The sequence below is a fragment of the Bos indicus genome, chromosome 2, assembly GCF_029378745.1.
Source record: "Bos indicus isolate NIAB-ARS_2022 breed Sahiwal x Tharparkar chromosome 2, NIAB-ARS_B.indTharparkar_mat_pri_1.0, whole genome shotgun sequence".
NCBI lineage: Eukaryota > Metazoa > Chordata > Mammalia > Artiodactyla > Bovidae > Bos > Bos indicus.
The window spans coordinates 124,638,943-124,660,488 of record NC_091761.1 but is presented as its reverse complement, the minus strand read 5'-3'; the positions used below and the strand labels follow the sequence as shown (position 1 = coordinate 124,660,488).

At 44.2% G+C, this 21,546-nt stretch overlaps 2 protein-coding genes and 2 non-coding genes across 22 annotated transcripts in view; all 4 read left to right on the top strand.

The window, feature by feature from the left end:
- PHACTR4 (phosphatase and actin regulator 4) overlaps window positions 1-2,477 on the top strand; it is a 109,509-nt gene extending 107,032 nt beyond the window's left edge. For all 14 annotated transcript variants that reach the window (XM_070775195.1, XM_070775150.1, XM_070775178.1 and 11 more), the window contains one exon: window positions 204-2,477. In XM_070775195.1, the coding sequence (XP_070631296.1) occupies window positions 204-219 (16 nt within the window). In that variant the 3' untranslated portion in view covers window positions 220-2,477. The remainder of the gene's footprint in view (window positions 1-203) is intronic.
- A 4,761-nt stretch (window positions 2,478-7,238) lies between these two features.
- Window positions 7,239-21,546, top strand: part of RCC1 (regulator of chromosome condensation 1) — a 35,706-nt gene continuing 21,398 nt past the window's right edge. For 3 of the 6 annotated variants that reach the window (XM_070775240.1, XM_070775237.1, XM_070775233.1), the window contains exons 1-4: window positions 7,239-7,386; window positions 8,164-8,200; window positions 9,068-10,697; window positions 19,874-20,001. The gene's annotated coding sequence lies outside the window, so the exon portion shown is untranslated. Of the gene's footprint in view, window positions 7,387-8,163; window positions 8,201-9,067; window positions 10,698-19,873; window positions 20,002-21,287; window positions 21,381-21,546 lie in introns of those variants that run through there. The other 3 variants (XM_070775247.1, XM_070775229.1, XM_070775214.1) reach the window with 2 other exon arrangements.
- Window positions 7,854-8,057, top strand: LOC139179099 (small nucleolar RNA SNORA73 family). The gene has a single exon (XR_011563505.1). It is a non-coding gene; the product is annotated as a small nucleolar RNA SNORA73 family (small nucleolar RNA).
- LOC139179098 (small nucleolar RNA SNORA73 family) lies at window positions 8,787-8,990 on the top strand. The gene has a single exon (XR_011563503.1). It is a non-coding gene; the product is annotated as a small nucleolar RNA SNORA73 family (small nucleolar RNA).

The following is a 21,546-nucleotide window of genomic DNA, read 5'->3' as shown; positions in this document are numbered from 1 at the left end:
CTATACGTGGCTCCTCTGTATCCATGGTTCCATTTCCTATACATCCTATTCGATCATATACTTCTGTGGTATTTACTACTGAAAAAAATGTACATAAAATTGGACTTGTGCAGTTGTTGGACCCTGTTGTTCAAGAGTCAACTGTCATAGCAAAGTAGTCTGCAACATCTGGTAACCTGGCTCTTTCTGATCATTTCTTTTAGCTACCACCGTCCGTGATGCTGAAGTTTGAGAGAGGATCTAACAACCCCCCAACACAGGGCTGCTTCAGTGTGCAGAGAGGCACGGAGGGAGCTTCAGCACTTCCCAGCACAGCCAGAATTGAGTCCTCTGGGCTACAGTTCTGGAGTGAACAGCACTTCGATGAATGTAGCATTTCACTGGAATGGATTCTCACGTGCTGCCTTGGGCAAAACTGAACACTTTGTCAGTGCTTTTGAACCTTGTAATGATGCAGCATACCTGAGGGGTCTTCCCTCACCAGCCTCAATGTTCTGGGTCACGTGCAGGTTCCAAGTTTTATTGGCTGAACCTCACCCACGATGACTGCCTGTGCTAAGGCACAGTTTGCACCATTGGCCTTACCAGCCCTGTCCTATTGTGAGACCCACCTGTATAGATGCTAAATTCTAGCCATCACATCCAGTTGGTGATGGGGGAAACCTGCTGGAGGCCCCCAACCTTCTAGGAAATGGGGCCCCCATCTTCAGGGAGAAGCCTTCATTTCCCACTGGCATGTCAGCTAAAAGCCCTGCACTGTACTTTTTGTAATACAGCAATACAGTCCTCTTCAGGCAACCCAGCCCGGGAGAAGCTCAGGATCTGACATGTTCTTCTTTTGGCACAAATTATTCTGATTTGTATTTTTTTTTTAAATTGTGAAGAAATGATGAGAGCTTAACAGTTTTCCTATCTGTTAAACAGTCCTGAGCTGCAACTAGATTCCAAGTTGGGAAAATGAGACAGCATATATGTTTTCTATATATAAAAACAAAACCAAAAAGGGCCTTTACATTAAGGCCAACTTGGCAGAAAACTGATTCATGGCTCAAGTTGTTTAGACTGTTGTATTTTCGTTGTACCAGATGATAACTCTAAATCATTCTAACCAACAGATGCATTCTCTCCCCTACAGCAGGAGCACTGCGGGAGCACTCGTGTGCTGTCAGCCCCCACGGTTCCAGCCAGAATCACTGCAAGGTCCTGGGGGTGTGGGGACTAGACAGAAAAAGGTCCTTGGAGAAGCAGGTGGGAGGGGCGCGACCATGACCCACCGCTCCTCTCTGTTCCTCAGGACTGGTCGCCCTCTCCTGCCGCGCTTCCTCTTAACTCCCAACACTGACCCTCCTGCTCACCCTGTCTGGCAGCTGCCACCTCACTCAGCCCTCCTCTTCCAAGCTGCAGCCAGCGCAGTTGGTGCCTGGGCATTGGCTCAGCCCCCACACCCTTTTATATGTGTAATATATATTAATATGATTTCCTGAAACACACGATTCAGTTGCTTTCTTTGAATTTTTGTTGAAAACCATATGCCTTACTATGTCCCTCTAATTCCTACCCATTCTAAGTGGAAGGGAAAAAAAGTTCCTATTAAACTTTATGAATGTGGCTTTTCCCCCTGAATGTTCAGAAAATCGTGGCTGTTTCATGGATTTCTTCTGACTTCTTCTGCCAGTCCTTGTCCTGTCTCTGCTCTTTCAGTAGATGTTTCTCTGTTCCTCCTTTTGCGTCCATGTACGGTTTGCTGAAGAATCAGAATATCAGGTCAAAACAAGGCTAAAGTGACCTTAAAAGGTAGTAGCTTCTCTCTGTATGGGGAACAGGGAGGTGTTTGGATTTCTCGGTAACTGTCAAGTGCTTTATGGCTATGGAGATATACTGGGCTTACATCTCCTGCAGCTCCTTGACGTTTGGGATGACTGAGGGGAGATAAAGAGATGATTCTACAAAGTTGTTAGAGGTGTGTATATAAGGTGACCACACATGAAGCGTTAACTTCTAACCTTTCTATCTTGTTGGTTTGGAGACTACTTGGCTTTTGCCAGCATCCTCTGTGGCTTCAGATGACATTTTTCACACCCCATTCACTCCCTTCCTTTCCCTTAATGTGCCAAGCTTGAAACAGGATTTGATTTCCTGAGCTACTTGTTTGCTTCCTGTGTGCCACCAAGGAATCTAATTCATCTTTCATCTCACTCATGTTCTTTTGAAACAAGTTACTTTGGGAGTCAAGTCCTTTCAGGTGTTTATATAAATATATATATATATATAAAGTGGATTTTGTGTTCTCCTTCCATGTAAGTAACAATTCACAATCATAATGTAAAGAAGAAATAGAAGTCTGTTGTATTGTACTTCAAGATGCTTCCCTGATGTACAGAATCTCCTTGTAAAATAAATAATTGCATTGTATATCAGTCTTCCTATCAATATTAATTATTAATGTATTTTAGAATTAAAAAGAACAAATTATATTATTTTGGTATGTAGTATTTCCTTTTTATGTTCTACCTCATTCCAGAAGTTTTAAGGTAGGTTAAAAATGATTCCTCAGAGACTTCCCTGGCAGTCTAATGGTATAGAGTTCCATGCTCCCATTGCAGGGGCACAGGTTTGATCCTGCTCAAGGAACTAAGATCCTGCATGCTGCACAGCACAGCTGAAAAGGGGGGGAGGGGAGGTCCCTAAAATATTGCTAGACATCCTAAATGAGAAGTAAATGAGGGAGAAAAGTTATAGTAAGAACATTAAACGCAGCCAGAGATGAAGGTCAGTAATGTTTGTGTCTGTCTGTATAAACTGTAGAAAATGAATAAGCTTCAGAGTTGAAAGCCAACTGTGAACCCCACAGTGTGTACCTCTAGGTTTTATTAATCCCACCTAGTCTGGGAGGTAAGTAAAAATACACTCATTTAACCAGTGAAGAACTTCAGAGGTGAAGTTACCTCCCCCAGGTCAAAGCAAATATATAATCATCCTTTATATATTCAAGGAAAACCAAGTGCATCCTGACCAATTGTCCCTAAAGGGACTTACTGTATATGGACCAGATATAATTAGGCCTTAGGCTGACATCACAAAAATAGGACAATTTGTAGCTCATGTATTCCATTCTGGCAAGCAGCCCAGTTTCAATCCAGGTGGCCCCACCAATGACTCACCTTGTACTTTTCACTTCAGAGGCTGGTCTTGTTTAGCATACCACCCTTTACCTAGGGTTAAGAGAAACTATGAGTCAGAACTGCTTGAGTCATTGGGCTCCACCTGCTCCCATATCTTCCTTCTGCTAGCCCTCCAAAGAGACCTCAAACTGCCATTACCTTCTTGAGGTCATGTGTTGTCTCTAGAAGTGTTTGTGCAGCAGTTCACAACTCAATAAAAAAATGAGGTTAACAACAACAACAAAAACATGCACCTCATGTGTGGACCTTACTCACTACCTCTACCGCCTACTTTATCAATTATCAGAATTAGAGATCGTAATATGTTCAGCATCCCAAATGTGAAACTTTGGTATTACTATGTTCAGCATTCCAAATCTGAAACTTTGGTATTACTATATTTGCAAGTTCCTCTCTTACCTTGCAGAATTCTCTACCCCAGAAATGTCTCAGTTCCTTTATCTCCTCTTGCCTTATTTACCACTCAAGTTGGGAGCCAGCACAATTTAACGGGACTTTACAACTTCCAATCCATCCTCCAATACTGCCACTAGAGTTACCGTTCTAAAAGGCAAAGACAGTCATAGCAATCCTTTTATTTCAAAACTTATTAGCCCCTAGGACTTCCCTGGTGGTCCAGTGGTTAAGATTCAGCCTGCCAGTGCAAGGGACATGGGATCAATCCGTGGTCCAGGAAGATTCTGCCTACCTGGGAACAACTAAGCCTGTGTGCCACAACTACTGAAGCCTGAGCACCCTAGAACCTGTGCACCCCAACTAGGGAGTAGCCCCTGCTCACCCAAGTAGAGAAAGCCTGAGCCCAACAATGAAGACCCAGCACAGTCAAAAATTTTTTGTAAATTAAAAAAAACAACCTTACTGCCCCTTAGATACCTACAGGGTAAAATTTAAACTTTGCTTGGACTACAAGATATTTTGTATTCAGCTCTTGACTACTTCTCATGCTTATGAGAAATCCAGGCAGTTCTTTTGATGTTCCTAATCAAGCTGACCCCTTACCCTTCCTGGGAGACCACAGACCCGCCAGTTCCTCAGCCAAGAATGCTGTCATCATTTGCACTTCACCCTTCTACTATTCTTCTACAACCTTCTGCTAGTCTTCTACTAAGAATCTGCCTGCAATGCAGGAGACCCTAGTTCAATTCCTGGGAAGGGAAGATCTGCTGGAAATGAGATAGGCTACCCACTCCAGTATTCTTGGGCTTCCCTTGTGGCTCAGCCGGTAAGTGAAGTGACGTGAAAACCACTTAGTCATGTCTGACTCTTTGCAACCTCATGGACTATACCATCCATGGAATTCTCCAGGCCAGAATACTGGAGTGGATAGCCTTTCCCTTCTTCAGGGGATCTTCCCAACCCAGGGATCAGACCCAGGTCTCTCGCATTGCAGGCAGATTCTTGAGCAGCTGAACCACAAGGGAAGCCCTCAGCTGGTAAAGCATGGCTCAGATGGTAAAGAATAGGCCTGCAATTCAGGAGACCTGGGTTCAGTCCCTGGGTCGGGAAGATTCCCCAGAGAAGGGAATGCCAACCCACTCCAGTATTCTTGCCTGGAGAATTCCATGGACAGAGGAGCCTGGCGGGCTACAGTCCATGGGGTCTCAAAGAGTTGAACATGACTGAGCGACTTAACACTTTCTTCTACTATTCCTTCAAGTTTTAGCTCAAATTTTAACTCCCCAGGAAAACCCTCTCAGCCTTTAGCCAATTTTTCAATTGCTCTATCCTCAGAATACCGTATTTATGCCATACATCACTTATCAAGTAGTAGGATAATTTGCTGTCATGTCTGTTTCCTCCACTCTTGAGTTCTCAAGGACCGAAAAAGTAGTTCATCTCAATTTCCAGTGTCTAGCACAATGTCTAGCAAATTGTCATATTCACTATGGAAATACTGAACGAGTGATTGAAAGGCAACTGAATATTCATAATATCACCAGAAAAGTAGAATTATTTGTCTTTCTTTCTCTAAACTGCTAGTTCTCAAACCTTTTTGTTTCATGACCCCTTCATAATTTACAACATTACTCAAAACCCCAAAGAACTGTTGTATCTGTAGGTGATACCTATTGATACTTACTGTACTAAAAACTGAGAAAATTTCAAAATATTTATGATACATTTCAAAATAATAATCCATTATATTAATTGATAATATATTTGTATTAAAAATAACTATTTTTAAAAATAGAGAAGAGTGGCACTGTTTTACAAAGTAATGCTCAAAATTCTCCAAGCTAAGCTTCAACAGTATGTGAACTTCCAGATGTTCAAGCTAGATTTAGAAAAGACAGACAAACCAGAAATCAAATAGCCAACATGCACTGAATTATAGAAAAAGCTAGAGAATTCCAGAAAAAAAAAAAAAAAACCACCCGCTTCGCTGACTACACTAAACCTTGTGTTGTGGATCACAACAAACTGTGGAAAATTCTTCTAGAGTGGGGTTCCCTGGTGGCTCAGCTGGTAAAGAATTCGCCTGCAATGTGGGAGACCTGGAATCGATCCCTGGGTTGGGAAGATCCCCTAGAAAGGAAAAGGCTACCCACTCCAGTATTCTGGCCTGGAGAATTCCATGAACTCTATAGCCCATGGGATCACAAAGAGTCGGACACGGCTGAGTGATTTTCACTCACTTAACCTGCCTCCTGAGAAATCTGTATGCCGGTCAAGAAGCAACAGTTAGAACCAGACAGGGAACAACACACTGGTTCCAAATTGAGAAAGGAGTACGTCAAGGATGCATATTGTCATCCTGCTTCTTTAACTTAAATGCAGAGTACATCATAAGAAATGCCAGGCTGGATGAAGCACAAGCTGGAACCAAGATTGCCAGGAGAAATATCAGTAACCTCATACATGCATATGACACCACCCTTATAGCAGAAAGCAGAGGAACTAGAGCCTCTTGATGAAAGTGAAAGAGGAGAGTGAAAAAAGTTGGCTTAAAACTCGACATTGAAAAAACGAAGATCATGGCATCCAGTCCCATCACTTCATAGCAAACAGGTGGAAACAGTGACAGATTTTATTTTCTTGGGCTCCAAAATCAATGCGGATGGTGACTGCAGCCATGAAATTAAAAGATGCTTGCTCCTTGTAAGAAAAGCTATGACAAACATAGACGGCATATTAAAAAGCAGAGACATTACCTTGAGGACAAAGGCCCCTCCAGGCAAAGCTATGGTTTTTCCAGTAATCATGTATAGATGTGAGAGTTGGACCATAAAGAAAGCTGACCGCTGAAGAATTGATGCTTTTGGACTGTGGTGTTCCAGAAGACTCTAGCGAGTCCCTTGGACTGCAAGGAGATCAAATCTGTCAATCCTAAAGGAAATCAACCCTGAATATCCATTGGAAGGACTGATGCTGAAGATGAAGTTCCAATACTTTGGCCACCTGATGTGAAGAACTGACTCAATGGGAAAAGACCCTGATGCTGGGAAAGACTGAAGGCAGGAGGAGAAGGGGATGATAGAGGATGAGATGGTTGGATGGCATCATCGATGCGATGGACATAAAACTGAGTAAGCTCCGAGACTTCGTGATGGACAGGGAAGCCTGGTGTCCTGCAGTCCATGGGGTCGCAAAGAGTCGTACACGACTGAGCGACTGACCTACTACTACTAACTATACGCCTGCTGCTGCTAAGTCGCTTCAGTCATGTCCGACTCTGTGCGACCCCAGAGACGACAACCCACCAGGCTCCCCCGTCCCTGGGATTCTCCAGGCAAGAACACTGGAGTGGGTTGCCATTTCTTTCTCCAATGCATGAAAGTGAAAAGTGAAAGTGAAGTCGCTCAGTCGTGTACGACTCGTAGCGACCCCATGGACTGCAGCCTACCAGGCTCCTCCGCCCATGGGATTTTCCAGGCAAGAGTACTGGAGTGGGGTGCCATTGCCTTCTCCAAACTATACGCCTAAACACTTAAAAACACGCACTGGCCGTAACCAGCATCCTCCTTCAAGGTACTGCGGGAAGACTCTAGTATCGCGAGATGCCGCTGAGCCAGATTAGGGGCGTTAACCGGCAATGGGTTCCCAGAACCCTTAGCGAAATGTTAATTCCCTAACTGCGCATGTCGCAGCGCAGGCGCAATAGACATTTCTTGACTGCCCCTGGCTCCAGGAGCTATAAATACCGATGCCTTTGCGTTCTGGGGTCTTTTTGGGAGAGACTCTCGTCGTGCTTTAGTGTTTCTAGGTGAGTGGGACCAACTGCCTGCTTCGTGGGCGCTTCATCTGATATGGGGTCGGTCTGCCTTTTCTGTGGGAACCGTACTATTTAGAATGATTCCGAGTCTTCGGCGTTCGTGCCAACTACAGCTACTCGCAAAAAATGGGGTGGGGTGGGTCGGAGAGGCCTCGCACGCCTCGGTTCTTGGCGGTAGCTAAGGACTGCTGGCGACGGAACTCGAGGACCTGCAGGACTGCCGTCCTCCTTAAGTGCGCGCGGCGCCCTCATTTCCTAATGCGCCATTATGCCGCCTCGTTAGCGTCTTCACTAGAGTTGCAGACAGCTCATTTTGTTTGATTCACTGATTTAGAAACGGCTCAGCTGCCACTTATTTTTTCTTTGGGGGTAATGTTTAATTTTGTATGATAGACTTATTGGTCCTTAACTGTATAATCGCCTTAACTGTTTGTATTTGCTACGTAGAAGTATTTAGACCAACGTGGATACCCCGGGAGGTCACTCTCCCCGGGCTCTGTCCAGGTGGCGTACGGGAGCATAGGGCTCTGCCCCGTGACGTACAGTCCCTTTCCACAACGTTGGAGATGAAGCCGGGCCTTGAGTCTGCGCCTGCATATTCCTACGTCTTCTCAGAGTCCTGTGGACAATGACTGAGGAGAAAAACCATGCAGGAAACAGCTCTGTAGAGCAATCTGTCTGGATCTGGGTTGCTCCGAAGTGAATTTTTTTTAATTGTTTTAACCTGTTTTGCTGTGCAGTTGGGTTAAGGTTTTCCTTCTTTTGCAGCATTTTGTTTGGGATTCCAAATACAACTGGATTTGAGGTGAGTAGATCTAGGAATTGCTTTTGGCCTGTCGGTGTTTGCTGATTTTGTTCCACGAAATTGATTTTCACGTCTTTAATATTCGTGATAGAGAAGATTTTTATATTGCAAAAGGACTAATTTTGACAAAGTGATTAAACCAAAGTTCGCAAAGTTTTCATGCGTGAGCTGTGTGTGTAATGTGTGTATCTGCTCAGTCCGGGAGAACTCAGGATTCGGGTCTATGATATTAGAAGTGAAATTGGGCATATGCTCCAGCATACTTGTGAAAGTAACTAATAGATAAAGCATAAAATAGTCAATAGCTAACAAGAACTTGGAGTTTGTGAGAAGCAATTTAAAATCCTGTGGACTTTGACATGGTTCAAGTATAGGTGTGAAGGGATGGAGATAAAGGGAAATGTAATGTAATCTCTAAAATAGTGGTACATTAAGTCTGCTACATACCAACCTTTCTGTGAGAAGTGTTGTAGACTTATTACATGGCATTACAATAATAACCAGTTTCATGGTACTGTATGGCCCATTGTGTTAGCTGAGTGCCTAGGCTAACTTTGGTTTCGTATTCTGATACTGTTCAGATATCCCAACGTGGATACCCCGGGAGGTCACTCTCCCCGGGCTCTGTCCAGGTGGCGAACGGGAGCGTAGGGCTCTGCTCAGTGACGTACAGTCCCTTTCCACAACGTTGGAGATGAAGCTGGGCCTTGAGTCTGCGCCTGCATATTCCTACAGCTTCTCAGAGTCCTCTGGACAATGACTGAGGAGACAAACCATGCAGGAAACATCTAGTATACAAAAATTTTAACGGGGAACTAAGATTGTATAAATGAATCTAATTCTTTTTTCTTGTAATGTCATTTTCAGGAGAGAAGAGGAGCCTCACCGACTTCGCAGTTAGCAATGCTTTGGAGTCTTTCTTTGACAGGGAAATTAGTAAAGTAAAAATTAGTAAATTAGAAATTAGTAAAGTAAACTCCAGGCAAAACTACTGGAGTGGAACCCATTCCTTTCTCCATGGGGATCTTCCTGACCCAGGGATTGAACCTAGATCCTACTGCATTGCAGGTAGATTCTTTACATTCTGAAACACCAAGTAAAATGAGTAATACATTCATTGAAGATAGGCCTGGGAGATTTGGAAGTGTATAGATACAATATTTAACCCCTGGAACTACACCTTAAAACCCATGAGTTCTACTGTTCTGAAATTTATAAGACATGCCAGAGACTATATGGGCAGGTCTTAGAGTATAGTGACCTGGAAGGCTCAAAAGACCTTTTCAGGTTTCCTATCTGGTGAAAACTTGATGTAATGACACTAAGATATTGACCTCTTTATCTATCACTCTTAAAAGTGGGAAGTAGGTGCCCATGAGAATCAGCATGTCTTAAAGAAATCCATCAATTTCTAATGTAATCGTGAACTTTAATAAAGATGACTATATGTGTATTTGTGTGGTCTTTTGGGGGGTTTTGTTATGTTTTTGTCACATCGTTTTGCTGGTAGAATCTTAGTCCTTAACTAAGGATCAAACCCAGATTCCCTGCAGTGAAAGCAGCAAGGGAATTCTATGAGTGTTCTGTCAGTCCTGGTAGGTTTTGCTGTAGCTGAAGGTCTTAAGCTCTTGTGTTAAATATTGGCATTTGTGTACGACTACTATTGGGAAATGCATTCATTGTTCAGTCACCAAGTCCTGTCCAGTTCTTTAGGACCCCCATGGACTGCAGGCTTCCTCTGTCCTCCCAGAGTTTGCTCAAACTTAGGTCAATTGTGTCAGTGATGCTATCTAACCATCTGATCCTCTGCCTTCAGTCTTTGCCGGCCACAGGGTTTTTTTCCATCTGGCTTCTGTATTGAAGCTTCAGCATCAGTCTTTCAAATGAATATTCAGGGTTGGTAACCTGTAACCTGTCTGGTTTGATCTTGCTGGCCAAGGGACTCTCCATCTCATCTGCAGCACCACAGTTTGAAGGCATCAGCCTTTTTTATGGTTTACGTGAAAACTGGAAAAACTGGCTTTGACGATGTGGACCTCGTTAAAAGCTTGAGTTGGTCTTTTTTTTTTTTTACTGGGTTGAGAATTCAAAGGTGGTGGTCTGTCACTAAGTTGTGGACTCTTCACTACCCCATGGACAGTAGCTTGCTGGGCCCCTCAGCCCATGGAGTTTTCCAGGCAGGAAAACTGGTTGCCATTTCCTCTTGCAGTTAACCCAGGGATAGAACCTATGTCTCTTGTGTTTCCTACATTGGCAAGCAGATTCTTTACCACTACGCCACCTGGGAAGTGCACAGTGTTTAAGGTAACCTGTCTTAAGTGTTACAGATTTATACTTTTCTAAACTTACAGGTGTTGAGAGGTCATAGTCTGCTCCTTTATCAAACTGGTGTGCTTGAGTCACAATAGAACTTTGTCAAGCCCTTTTACAGGCTGCAGCATTATGGGAAAGTCATGAGACCCTGAAGGATGGGGACTATTGGGGAGCCATCTAGAAGGTAGAGTCTAGATCTTCAGTGCGGCCATAAATGGAATTTTACAAGCTGAAGGGGTGAAATACCTTGTTTGGAAGCCATTGGAGTCAAATATAAGAATTTTTTAACTTGGGCTGTGGCACAAACAGAAATGTTCAGATTCAATGCAAAGAGGGTAAAAGAATAGCTCCTGTCTGAGACTGCCTCCCTAGGTTCCTCTGTCCCCCCCTGTCTTCCATTGGCTCAAGTTCTTGTCCGTTAAGTTGGTGATGCTGTCTAACCAACTCCTTCTCAGCCTGTTGGGTGCTTTATGGCTAGCTATACGAGTCACTACCTAAACAAGTAGCGACACTTGTGCCTGAATTCAGATTCAAAGTACTTGGCAACCCCAGGGGTGGGTATTAATCTGACTGCTTTTATGGAGAAACCCAGGAAGAGAAAAATAATTGCCCAGATCTACAACTAGGAAGTAGACTGGTCCTCTATTTGTATCCCCAGGGTTGGCTCTCTGTCCAGATCACTTTTTGGCCTCAGTTCAATTCAGTCGCTCAGTTGTTTCTGACTCTTTGTGACCCCATGAATTGCAGCATGCCAGGCTTCCCTGTCCATCACCAACTCCCAGAGTTCACTCAAACTCAAGTCCATCGAGTCGGTGATGCCATCCAGCCATCTCATCCTCTGTCGTCCACTTCTGCCCCCAATCCCTCCCAGCATCAGAGTCTTTTCCAATGAGTCAACTCTGCATGAGGTGGCCAAAGTATTGGAGTTTCAGCTTTAGCATCGTTTCCTTCCAAAGAACACCCAGGACCGATCTTTAGGATGGACTGGTTGGATCTTGCAGTTCAAGGGACTCTCAAGAGTCTTCTCCAACACCACAGTTCAAAAGCGTCAATTCTTTGGTGCTTGGCTTTCTTCATAGTCCCAACTTTCACATCCATACATGACCACTGGAAAAACCATAGCCTTGACTAGATGGACCTTTGTTAGCAAATGTCTCTGCTTTTGAATATGCTATCTAGGTTGGTCATAACTTTCCTTCCAAGGAGTAAGCGTCTTTTAATTTCATGGCTGCAATCACCATCTGCAGTGATTTTGGAGCCCAAAAAAATAAAGTCTGATACTTTACATTGTTTCCTCATCTGTTTGCCATGAAGTGATGGGACCAGATGCCATGATGTTAGTTTTCTGAATGTGGAGCTTTAAGCCAACTTTTTCACTCTCTTTGACTTTGATCAAGAGGCTTTTTAGTTCCTCTTCACTTTCTGCCATAAGGGTGGTGTCATCTGCATATCTGAGGTTATTGATATTTCTCCTGGCAATCTTGATTCCAGCTTGTGCTTCTTCCAGCCCAGTGTTTCTCATGATGTACTCTGCATATAAGTTAAATAAGCAGGGTGACAATATACAGCCTTGACGTACTCCTTTTCCTATTTGGAACCAGTCTGTTGTTCCATGTCCAGTTCTAACTGTTGCTTCCTGACCTGCGTTATAGGCCTCATTCCCACATAAATGCTTTTGGATGGTAGATGCACAATAAATCTGAATGGTGTTTTTAGTATAAATTCTCAGGGTAAGGTAGGGTTCTAGGTAGGATTTCTTCCAGTATCCAAGTGTCAGGTCAGTCTCTCAGTCGTGTCCGACTCTGCAACCCCACGGACTGCAGCATGCCAGGCTTCCCTGCCCTTTACCATCTCCTGGAGGTTGCTCAAACTCCTGTCCATTGAGTCAGTGATGCCATCCAACCATCTCATCCTCTGTCATCCCCTTCTACCTTCAGTCTTTCCCAACATTGGGAGCTTTTCACTCAAGCAAACCTGTCAGGAAGTATTCTAGGTCACACCCTTTCTGCTAAACTTCAGGTTGCAACACACCTACCCATAGACTAAAACAGGTTCTTCTGGCTTTTTTCTGCATATAGGCCTTGATAGTCATACCAGTTGTTGCTAAACTGAGACTGCCTGAATTTGAATCCTGATACCACTTGTCGTCCCTGTGACCTTGGGCAAGCTGCTTAACTTCTTCCTGCCTCAGTCCATGTGCTCTTGCATAGAATGTATGCATACATGCTCAGTTGTATCTGACTGACCGCATGGGCTGTAGCCCGCCAAGCAAGCCTCTGTGTCCCTCAAATTTCCCAAGCAAGAATACTGAAGTGTGTTGCCATTTCCTTCTCCAAGGGATCTTCCCAACCCAGAGCTCAAACCCATGTCTACTACATTGACAGGCAGATTCTTTACCAACTGCGCCACCTGGGAATCATGGGGACACTAAAAGTACCTACTTCTTGGATTTGTAAGGAGAATTAGTGTTAATGTTTGTAGAAAACTTAGTCTGCTAAGTACAATGAACCTGTAGGAAAATTCTCTGACTTCAAACAACTAGGGACTTCAAGTGCTCTGAAGTGCTGTTTGAGTGCAGCACTTTAACAGCATAATCTTTAAGGATTTGAAATAGCTCAGCTGGAATTCCATCATCTCCTCTAGCTTTGTTCATAGTAATGCTTCCTTAGGCGCAACTTGACTTCACACTGCAGGATGTCTGGCTCTATGTGAGTGACCACACCAGTTGATCCGTTCAGTTTTATTGAATAAAGTCTTAGCACGAAAGGTAAATTACCTACTAAATCAAGCTCTTATTTCGCTCGGAACCCTACCTATCCAGGAGAGAAAGGGGGAGATGCAAGGATTAGTACCCTCCAAGATCAGCTAACTAGGAAATAGCAGAGCCAGGATTTAAACCCATCTCCAAAACTGTATCAAGGTATACTACTAACTGAAAAAGGCAGTGTGGTAAGGTATGTACATTACTTCATCTAATACTCCATGCACCCATGTTAAAGTAGGTACAGTGTTTGCCCATTTTGCAGTGGAGACTGAACTTGGAGTTGAGGAACTTGCCCAAGTTATATAGCCAGTAAGTGGCAAAGCATGCATCTGAGCAAGAAAGTTGACTGTAGAACCTGTACTCAAACTTCGGGAAATGTTAGCTGTTTCCACCTTTTGTATTCAGCTAATTATTAGTACCCACTACACCATAAAATGTCTCAGTTGTAACAAATTATAAATCTGCTATGTGCCTGGGTCTACTTAACTCTGAAAAATATCAATACTTAGATAGACATTACTTGCCAACAAAGGTCCATCTAGTCAAAGCTATGGTTTTTCTAGCAGTCATGTATGGATGTGAGAGTTGGACCATAAAGAAAGCTGAGCACCAAAGAATTGATGCTTTTGAACTGTGGTGTTGGAGAAGACTCCTGAGAGTCCCTTGGACTGCAAGGAGATCCAACCAGTCCATCCTAAAGGAAATCAGTCCTGAATATTCATTGGAAGGACTAATGCTGAAGCTGGAACTCCAATACTTTGGCCACCTGATGTGAAGAACTGACTCATTTGAAAAGACCCTGATGCTAGGAAAGATTGAAGGCAGGAGGAGAAGGGGACGACAGAGGATGAGATGGTTGGATGGCATCACCGACTCGATGGACATGAGTCTGAGTAAACTGCAGGAATTGGCAATGGACAGGGAGGCCTGACGTGCTGCAGTCCATAGGGTCACAGAGTCGAACACTGAGCGACTGAACTGAACTGAGATAGACATGAGTGCAGTTTCCTAGGGAGTGAGAGCCCTTCCTGGCTGTTAACCTCTGTCTTTTACCACTTTCTGTCTTTGTGCACATCTTACCCTCTGATGGATGGGATCTTAGTTCCCCAACCAGGGATCAAATCCAGGCCCCCATGCAGTGGAAGGGTGGAGCCTTAACCACTGTACAGCCAAGGAAGTCCCAGAACCTGTATCTTTATGAAGATATCTGACATTTGATGATGATTTGCCATGTGCTAGGCCTGGTGGCTCAGACGGTAAAGCATCTGCCTACAGTGCATGAGACCCAGGTTCAATCCCTGGGTCGGGAAGATCTGGAGAAGGAAATGGCAACTCACTCCAGTATTCTTGCCTGGAAAATCCCATGGATGGAGAAGCCTGGTAGGCTACAGGCCATGGGGTCACAAAGAGTCAGACAGGACTGAGCGACTTCACTTCACTTCACTTCAGGCATTCTTTAAGCCTTAAAAGAACACAGCCTTATACATGCAGGGACTTTTTTTTATATCCATGTATAGAAAAGGAAGATAAGGCTACATTAGTTGCTCAAAGTCACACATCTTTAGATGAAGGTTTGCATCTTTGGAGTCTGAACTCAACCACCATCCTTACCTCCCTTTCCCCTAAGGACCCAGAAGAGCTTGTCTTGAAGGGAGGGTGGGCACCGTGAGCATCCCATCATGATAACATCATTATCATTCTAATGTGATTACTTTTTACTTGATATCCATCTAACCTACTAGTTGATTTATCCTCAAAAAATGGGATGTTTGGCGCATAGCAAACACTGGTTGATGACTTTGTTTTTCTGTGTTCTATTTCATTGATTTCTGTTTTGATCTTTATTATGTTCTTTCTTCTGTTTCCTAGTTTCTTAAGGTAGAAGCTGAGGTAATTAATTTAAGACCTTTCCTTTTTTTGTAGGACAGGCATTTAGTGCTATGAGTTTCCCCTACATACTGCTCTGACAATATTCCACAAGTGAAAAACAAAAGAAACAATATCCCACAAGTTCTGCTAAGTTCTCTTTTCATTTAATTCCGTTCAAAATACTCTCAAATTCTGTTGTGATTTCTTCTTTGATCTGTGGGCTACTTAAAAGTACATGTTTATTGTTTATATTTTTATTTATTTAGGCCACGCCGCAGGGCTTGCAGTTTCCCACCAGGGACTGAATCCAGGCCATGGCAGTGAAAATGCTGAGTCCTAGCCACTAGACCCCCAGGGAATTCCAAAAGTGTATTTTTAAGTAATTGGGAGTTTTTCAAAGATCTTTCAGTTGTTGGTTTCTACTTTGCATTGTAGCCTGATTATATACTTTGTTTGATTGAATCTTTTTAAATTTAACAAGACTTTTCTATAACCCAGTATATTGGGAATTGTTTCACGTGTGCTCAGAAGGCATGAGTATGTTACTGTCTGAAAAAATCAAGGTGGAATGTGAAAGATGAAGTATTCTGTAAATGTCAATCAGTTCAAATCCATTGAAAGTGTTGTTCAAGTCTATCCTGGCTGATTTTCTTCCTACCTATCAGTAATATTGAGAGTAAGGTACTGAAATGTCCACCTGTCTTTGTGGATTTGTCTATTTCCTCTAGAAGTTCTATCAGTTTTTGCTACACGTATTTGGGAACTCTGTTATTAGTTGCATGTATTTAGGATTGTGCATCTTGATTTTCTCCTTTACCATAGCGAAAGTACCTTCTTTTTTAAAATTTTTAATTGGAGGATAATTGCTTTACAACGTTGAGTTAGTTTCTCATACAACAACACGTGCATCAGCTGTAAGTATACATATGTCCCCAGTCTCTTGAACCTCCCTCTCATGCCCCGCCCCCACCCAAACCCACCCCTCTAAGTTGTCACGGAACCAGGCTGAGCTCCCTGTGTTATACAGCAGCTTCCCACTAGCTAGCTGTTTTACATATGGTAACCCCAGGTAATGGAAATGATAAAGAATCTGCCTGCCAATGCAGGAGAAGGAAGAGATGTAGGTTCCATCCCTGGGTTGGGAAGATCCCCTGGAGGAGGAAATGGCAACCCACTCTAGTATTCTTGCCTGGGAAATCCCATGGACAGAGGAGCCTGGCCGGCTACAGTTCGTAGGGTCGCAAAAGACTTGGCAACTAAATAACAACAATGTACACGTTTCAGTGCTCCTCTCTCAATTCCTCCCCTCCCTGCACAGGAGTATTCTCTATGTGTGCACCTCTATCCCTGCCCTGCAAATAGGTTCATCAGTATCACTTTTCCAGACTCCACATATATGCGTTAATATACGATATTTGTTCTTCTCTGACTTACTTCACTCTGTATAACAGACTCTAGGTTCATCCACCTCACTGCAACTGACTCAAATACCTTCTTTATTTCAATAATACTCTGCTCTGAAATTGACTTTGCTATTAATATAGCTGCTCCAGCTTTCTTTTGACTAGTGTCACCAGAGTCTCTCTGTCTTTGTACTTTTCTGTTTGTGTAGAGTTGACCCTTGAACAACAATGGGGTGCTCCTGTATTGGCCCTCCATATCTGTGATTCTGCAACTTTGGGTTTAACCAACCTCCGATTGTGTGGTACTATAGTACATAGTTCATATTTATTGAAAAAACTCTGAGTATAAGTGGACCTGTGCAGTTCAGAAGTGTTGTTCAAGGGTCAGCTGTGTTTATGTTCAATGTGTACTTCTTGTAGGCAGTGTGTGGTTGGGTCTTGCTTTTTCTATTTGTTATGACAATCTGTCTTTTATTTGCAGTGTTCAAACCACATTTATTTTTATTTTTTCTTTTAGTTCATTATTTTTGTCTGTGGTGGCTCTTCATTGCTGCACGCAGGCTTTCTCTAGTTGCGGCTAGCGGGGGCTACTTTTTGTTGCAGCTCGAGGGCTTCTCATTGCTGTGGCTTCTCTTGTGGAGGACAGACTCTAGGGCACACAGGCTTCAGTAGTCGAGGCTCGTGGGCTCTAGAGCACAGGCTTAGTAGCTGTGGTGCACAGGCTAAGTTGCTCCACTGCATGTGGGATCTTCCCAGACCAGGGATCGAACCGCCATCCCTTGCATTGCAAGGTGGATTCTTAACCACTGGACCACCAGGGAAGCCTCCAGACCACGTTTATTTTTTATCACACATCTGTTGCCTTATAGTTTATAGGTTTATAGTTTGAACATTTTTTACCCATTATTTCTTCATATATTTTAAAAAACAAAAAGCATTTTATTTATTTGGCTGTGCAGGGTCTTAGTTGTGGTATGAGGGATCTTAGTTCCCTGACCAGGGATTGAACCCTGGCCTCCTGCATTGGGAGCATGGAATTCCAGCCACTGGACCACCAGGGAAGTCCCCTCTTCATATATTTTCTATTCCCAGTTCCTCCTCATTTTCAGGGTCTCCAGTTACCTGCAGAGTAGGCCACTTATTAAAGTTATTCCATAGTTCACTCATACTCTTTTCACTTAAAATTTTTTTCTATGTTTCATTTTGGATAGTTTCTTTTGCTATGCATGAGGTTCACTAATCACTGCTTTTCCAATATCTAATCTGTTATTAATGCCATCCACTATATTTGTCATCTTCAGATCAGATCAGATCAGTCGCTCAGTCGTGTCCGACTCTTTGCGAGCCCATGAATCGCAGCACGCCAGGCCTCCCTGTCCATCACCAACTCCCAGAGTTCACTCAGACTCACGTCCATCGAGTCGGCGATGCCATCCAGCCATCTCATCCTCTGTCGTCCCCTTCTCCTCCTGCCCCCAATCCCTCCCAGCATCAGAGTCTTTTCCAATGAGTCAACTCTTCTCATGAGGTGGCCAAAGTACTGGAGTTTCAGCTTTAGCATCATTCCTTCCAAAGAAATCCCAGGGCTGATCTTCAGAATGGACTGGTTGGATCTCCTTGCAGTCCAAGGGACTCTCAAGAGTCTTCTCCAACACCACAGTTCAAAAGCATCAATTCTTCGGCGCTCAGCCTTCTTCACAGTCCAACTCTCACATCCATACATGACCACAGGAAAAACCATAGCCTTGACTAGACGGACCTTTGTTGGCAAAGTAATGTCTCTGCTTTTCAATATGCTATCTAGGTTGTCATAACTTTCCTTCCAAGGAGTAAGCGTCTTTTAATTTCATGGCTGCAGTCATCATCTGTAGTGATTTTGGAGCCCATAAAAATAAAGTCTGACACTGTTTCCCCATCTGTTTCCCATGAAGTGGTGGGACCGGATGCCATGATCTTCGTTTTCTGAATGTTGAGCTTTAAGCCAACTTTTTCACTCTGGATCTTTTTTATCTTCCATGTCCCTACTTAACTTTTGGACACATGGAATACATTTAGAATAACTTTCAACATCATTCACTTCTAATTCTATCATCTGTGTCATTTCTAGGTCAGATTCAATTGACTGTCCTCCTTACTATGGTTTATGTTCAGTAAATAAAATACAACAATAATAGAGTGAAAAATTAATATTTATGTTCAAAGAAGATAAGATAAATGGGGCCAAAGAAGGCTTCATGGAGATGGCAAATAAAATTTAGCCTTAAATATATATATTTGATATATATGTAAAAATCAAGAATTCAGCTAGACAGGAAAGAAAACACTGGTAGGAAAGGTGAGAAAGGTAAGAAAGCAGGAATGAGCATGGGCACGTTGAGAGGACAGTGCAAAAGCCAAGAGGGAGGCGGGAAACAACAGCTTGGGACATTTGGTGCTCCTAGCACAGCCCTGAAGAGATATGTAAGTCTTCAGACTTAGAAAATGAGCTTATGGATGCTGGGGAGAAGGATGGGGGAAAGGATAGCTAGGGAGTCTGGGGTGAGCATGCACACACTGCTATATTTAAGATGGGTAACCAACAAGGTCCTACTGTGTAGCACAGGGAATTCTGCTCAGTGTTATGTGGCAGACTGGATGGGAGGGGAGTTTGGGAGAGAATGGATATATGGCTGAGTCCCCTCACTGTTCACTTGAAACTGTCAAACATTGTTAATCAGCTATATTCCAATACAAAATAAAAAGTTAAAAAAAATATGTGAATCTCTACAGATTTTTAAGCAAGTCAAAGTCTCATAGTCATGATTTAAGGAGACTAACTTGGGGATCTTGATGGAATGAAATGAAGGCCAGGAGGTGCTGCTTTAGACCAGAGGGGCAGAAATAAAACATGGAGAGGAGAGGGAAGAACCAGGAAAGATGTTGCAGTTTGAGTGAGAAACTTTTAACCTTGGCTTGAAGGATGAAGGGTGAGGGTTGGGGGGGGTGGGTCTTGATTCATGGAAAATGAGTCTTATTTGGTGTATTGAGTCTTCTGCGTACAGCCATAAGACTAAAACCTAGCGTAGAGGTCAGTACCAGACCAGATGGGCTGTCCTCTCAGTTAAAAGGTGGTGGCTCAGCCCTGAATAAGATTTATGAACTCCATCCACTTGTATCATGACCCCAGACAACTTGCTTAACCTCTTTGAACCGCATTTTTTAAATTTTCCAACTGTCAAGAGTTTTGTGAGGAACAAATGAACGAATGGATGGATGTGTGTCTGAAGTTCAAGTTAGAGGTTTTACAAAATAGGTAACAATACTTATTTTTATAATTACATCAAGCTATGTGAATGAATAAGATCTTGGAGGAAGACAGCAAAGAGAGATCCCAGGGTTAAAACTCGGAGGAGTTTCACAGTATATCATCCAAAAGGGGAGTCCGTGATGGAAGGAGAAGTAAACTTGAGGAGGTAAGAAGCCTTGAAAATGGAGAGTACTTTGGGATGGGCTCTGTATGGAAGAAATTCAGCCGGTAAACATTCATCAGGAGCTTCCCTGGTGGCTCAGATGGTAAATAAAATAAAATAAAAAAATCATCTGCCTGCAATGTAGGAGACCTGGGTTCAATCCCTGGGTTGGGAAGATACCCTGGAGGAGGAAATGGCAACCCACTCCAGTATTCTTGCCTGAGAAATCCCAGGGACAGAGGAGCCTGGTGGGCTACAGTTCATGGGGTCACCAAGAGTCAGAAACAACTGAGCAACTAACACTTTCACTTCAGACACTCATCAAAAGTGTCCATCTAGAGTTCAGGAATGATAGCATGACTTTCAGAGTCAAGAATCTACATGAAATGGAGAAAACATCCTTCTGCAGAGGTCACTCCTTTGACTTGGGAAACCCCCAGACACAATGAAAAGGCCTGAAAGGTGACCACAGGGAACCTGAAATACTGAAGAACTGTCTGAATCCATCCTGAAGAAGGAGCATGTTAACAAGAGAAGGGTAGGCAGCTACCCTACCTAGCTAGCTCCCAACCTCAGTTCACACCCTCCTCTTCTTTCTAATCTGGCCTCCCTGCCTCACTCTTGGTTTCCCCTCCACCCAAGCCCATTCTCCATTTTGTTCCAAAACAAAAATCTGCTCCCGTCACTCATGTGCTCAGATCCCTTCCAGAGTTCCCCATTTCCCCCGGATAGAGGGGGTCTCGTTAGACGAAACCGCTAAGTCCCTCCCACGGCACCCTCTGCCCCCAGTCAGACTCGGGCTGTTTCCCCAACCCACCAGAGGCTCTTATCGCTCTCTGTCCTCGTAAGGATGCTTCTCCTAGGATGCCCTACCCTCTTGGGCTTAACCTGGAAAGCCTTCCCTAAGTCCCGGCTGAGCTATATAACCCTGTGCTTACCCTTGTCACAACAGCCCTTGTCACAGCCTTGAGTAGTTGTTGATAGTCTGACTTCTCATCTTTCTCTGACGGAAAGCCCCTTGAGAGCAGGGACGATCAGTGTCTCTTTTATCCGTACAGTCCCTTCCATACCATATTTTTTCCCCAGGCAAACCCTGATTTCAAGCAGTCTTTCTGGTTGTCAGTTCACTCGTTCCAATTTAGGGCCTTCAAAACACACACCCGTTCTGTAACCCCGAGCCGGGGCGGAAAGAGCCTGGTGGCGAGCGCCTTAGCCGGATCGCGCCACCGGCACCTCCCGGGGCGGCCGCCAGGGGGCGCCGGGCTCTTTGTTTTCTTTTCTGGCCCGGGGTCGGGGCCGGAGGCCTGCAGAGCGCATGCTCTGGGGCAGTTCGCGGCCGGGCCGGCGAGCGGAGGAGTTCCTTGTGGCGGACCTGCAGCGAGGTAGGTCGCGCCAGTCACGCACGGAGGGTCTGGGCGGAGGGCGGTGCGTGGGGCGGGCACAGCCCGGGGGCGCCCGCGGGCGGCGATGGGCCGGGGCCGTTGCCCGCGCGCGTCCGTGTGGCGCGGCGCCGGCCCCACGTGAAGCCAGCGCGGCTGGGAGGCGCGG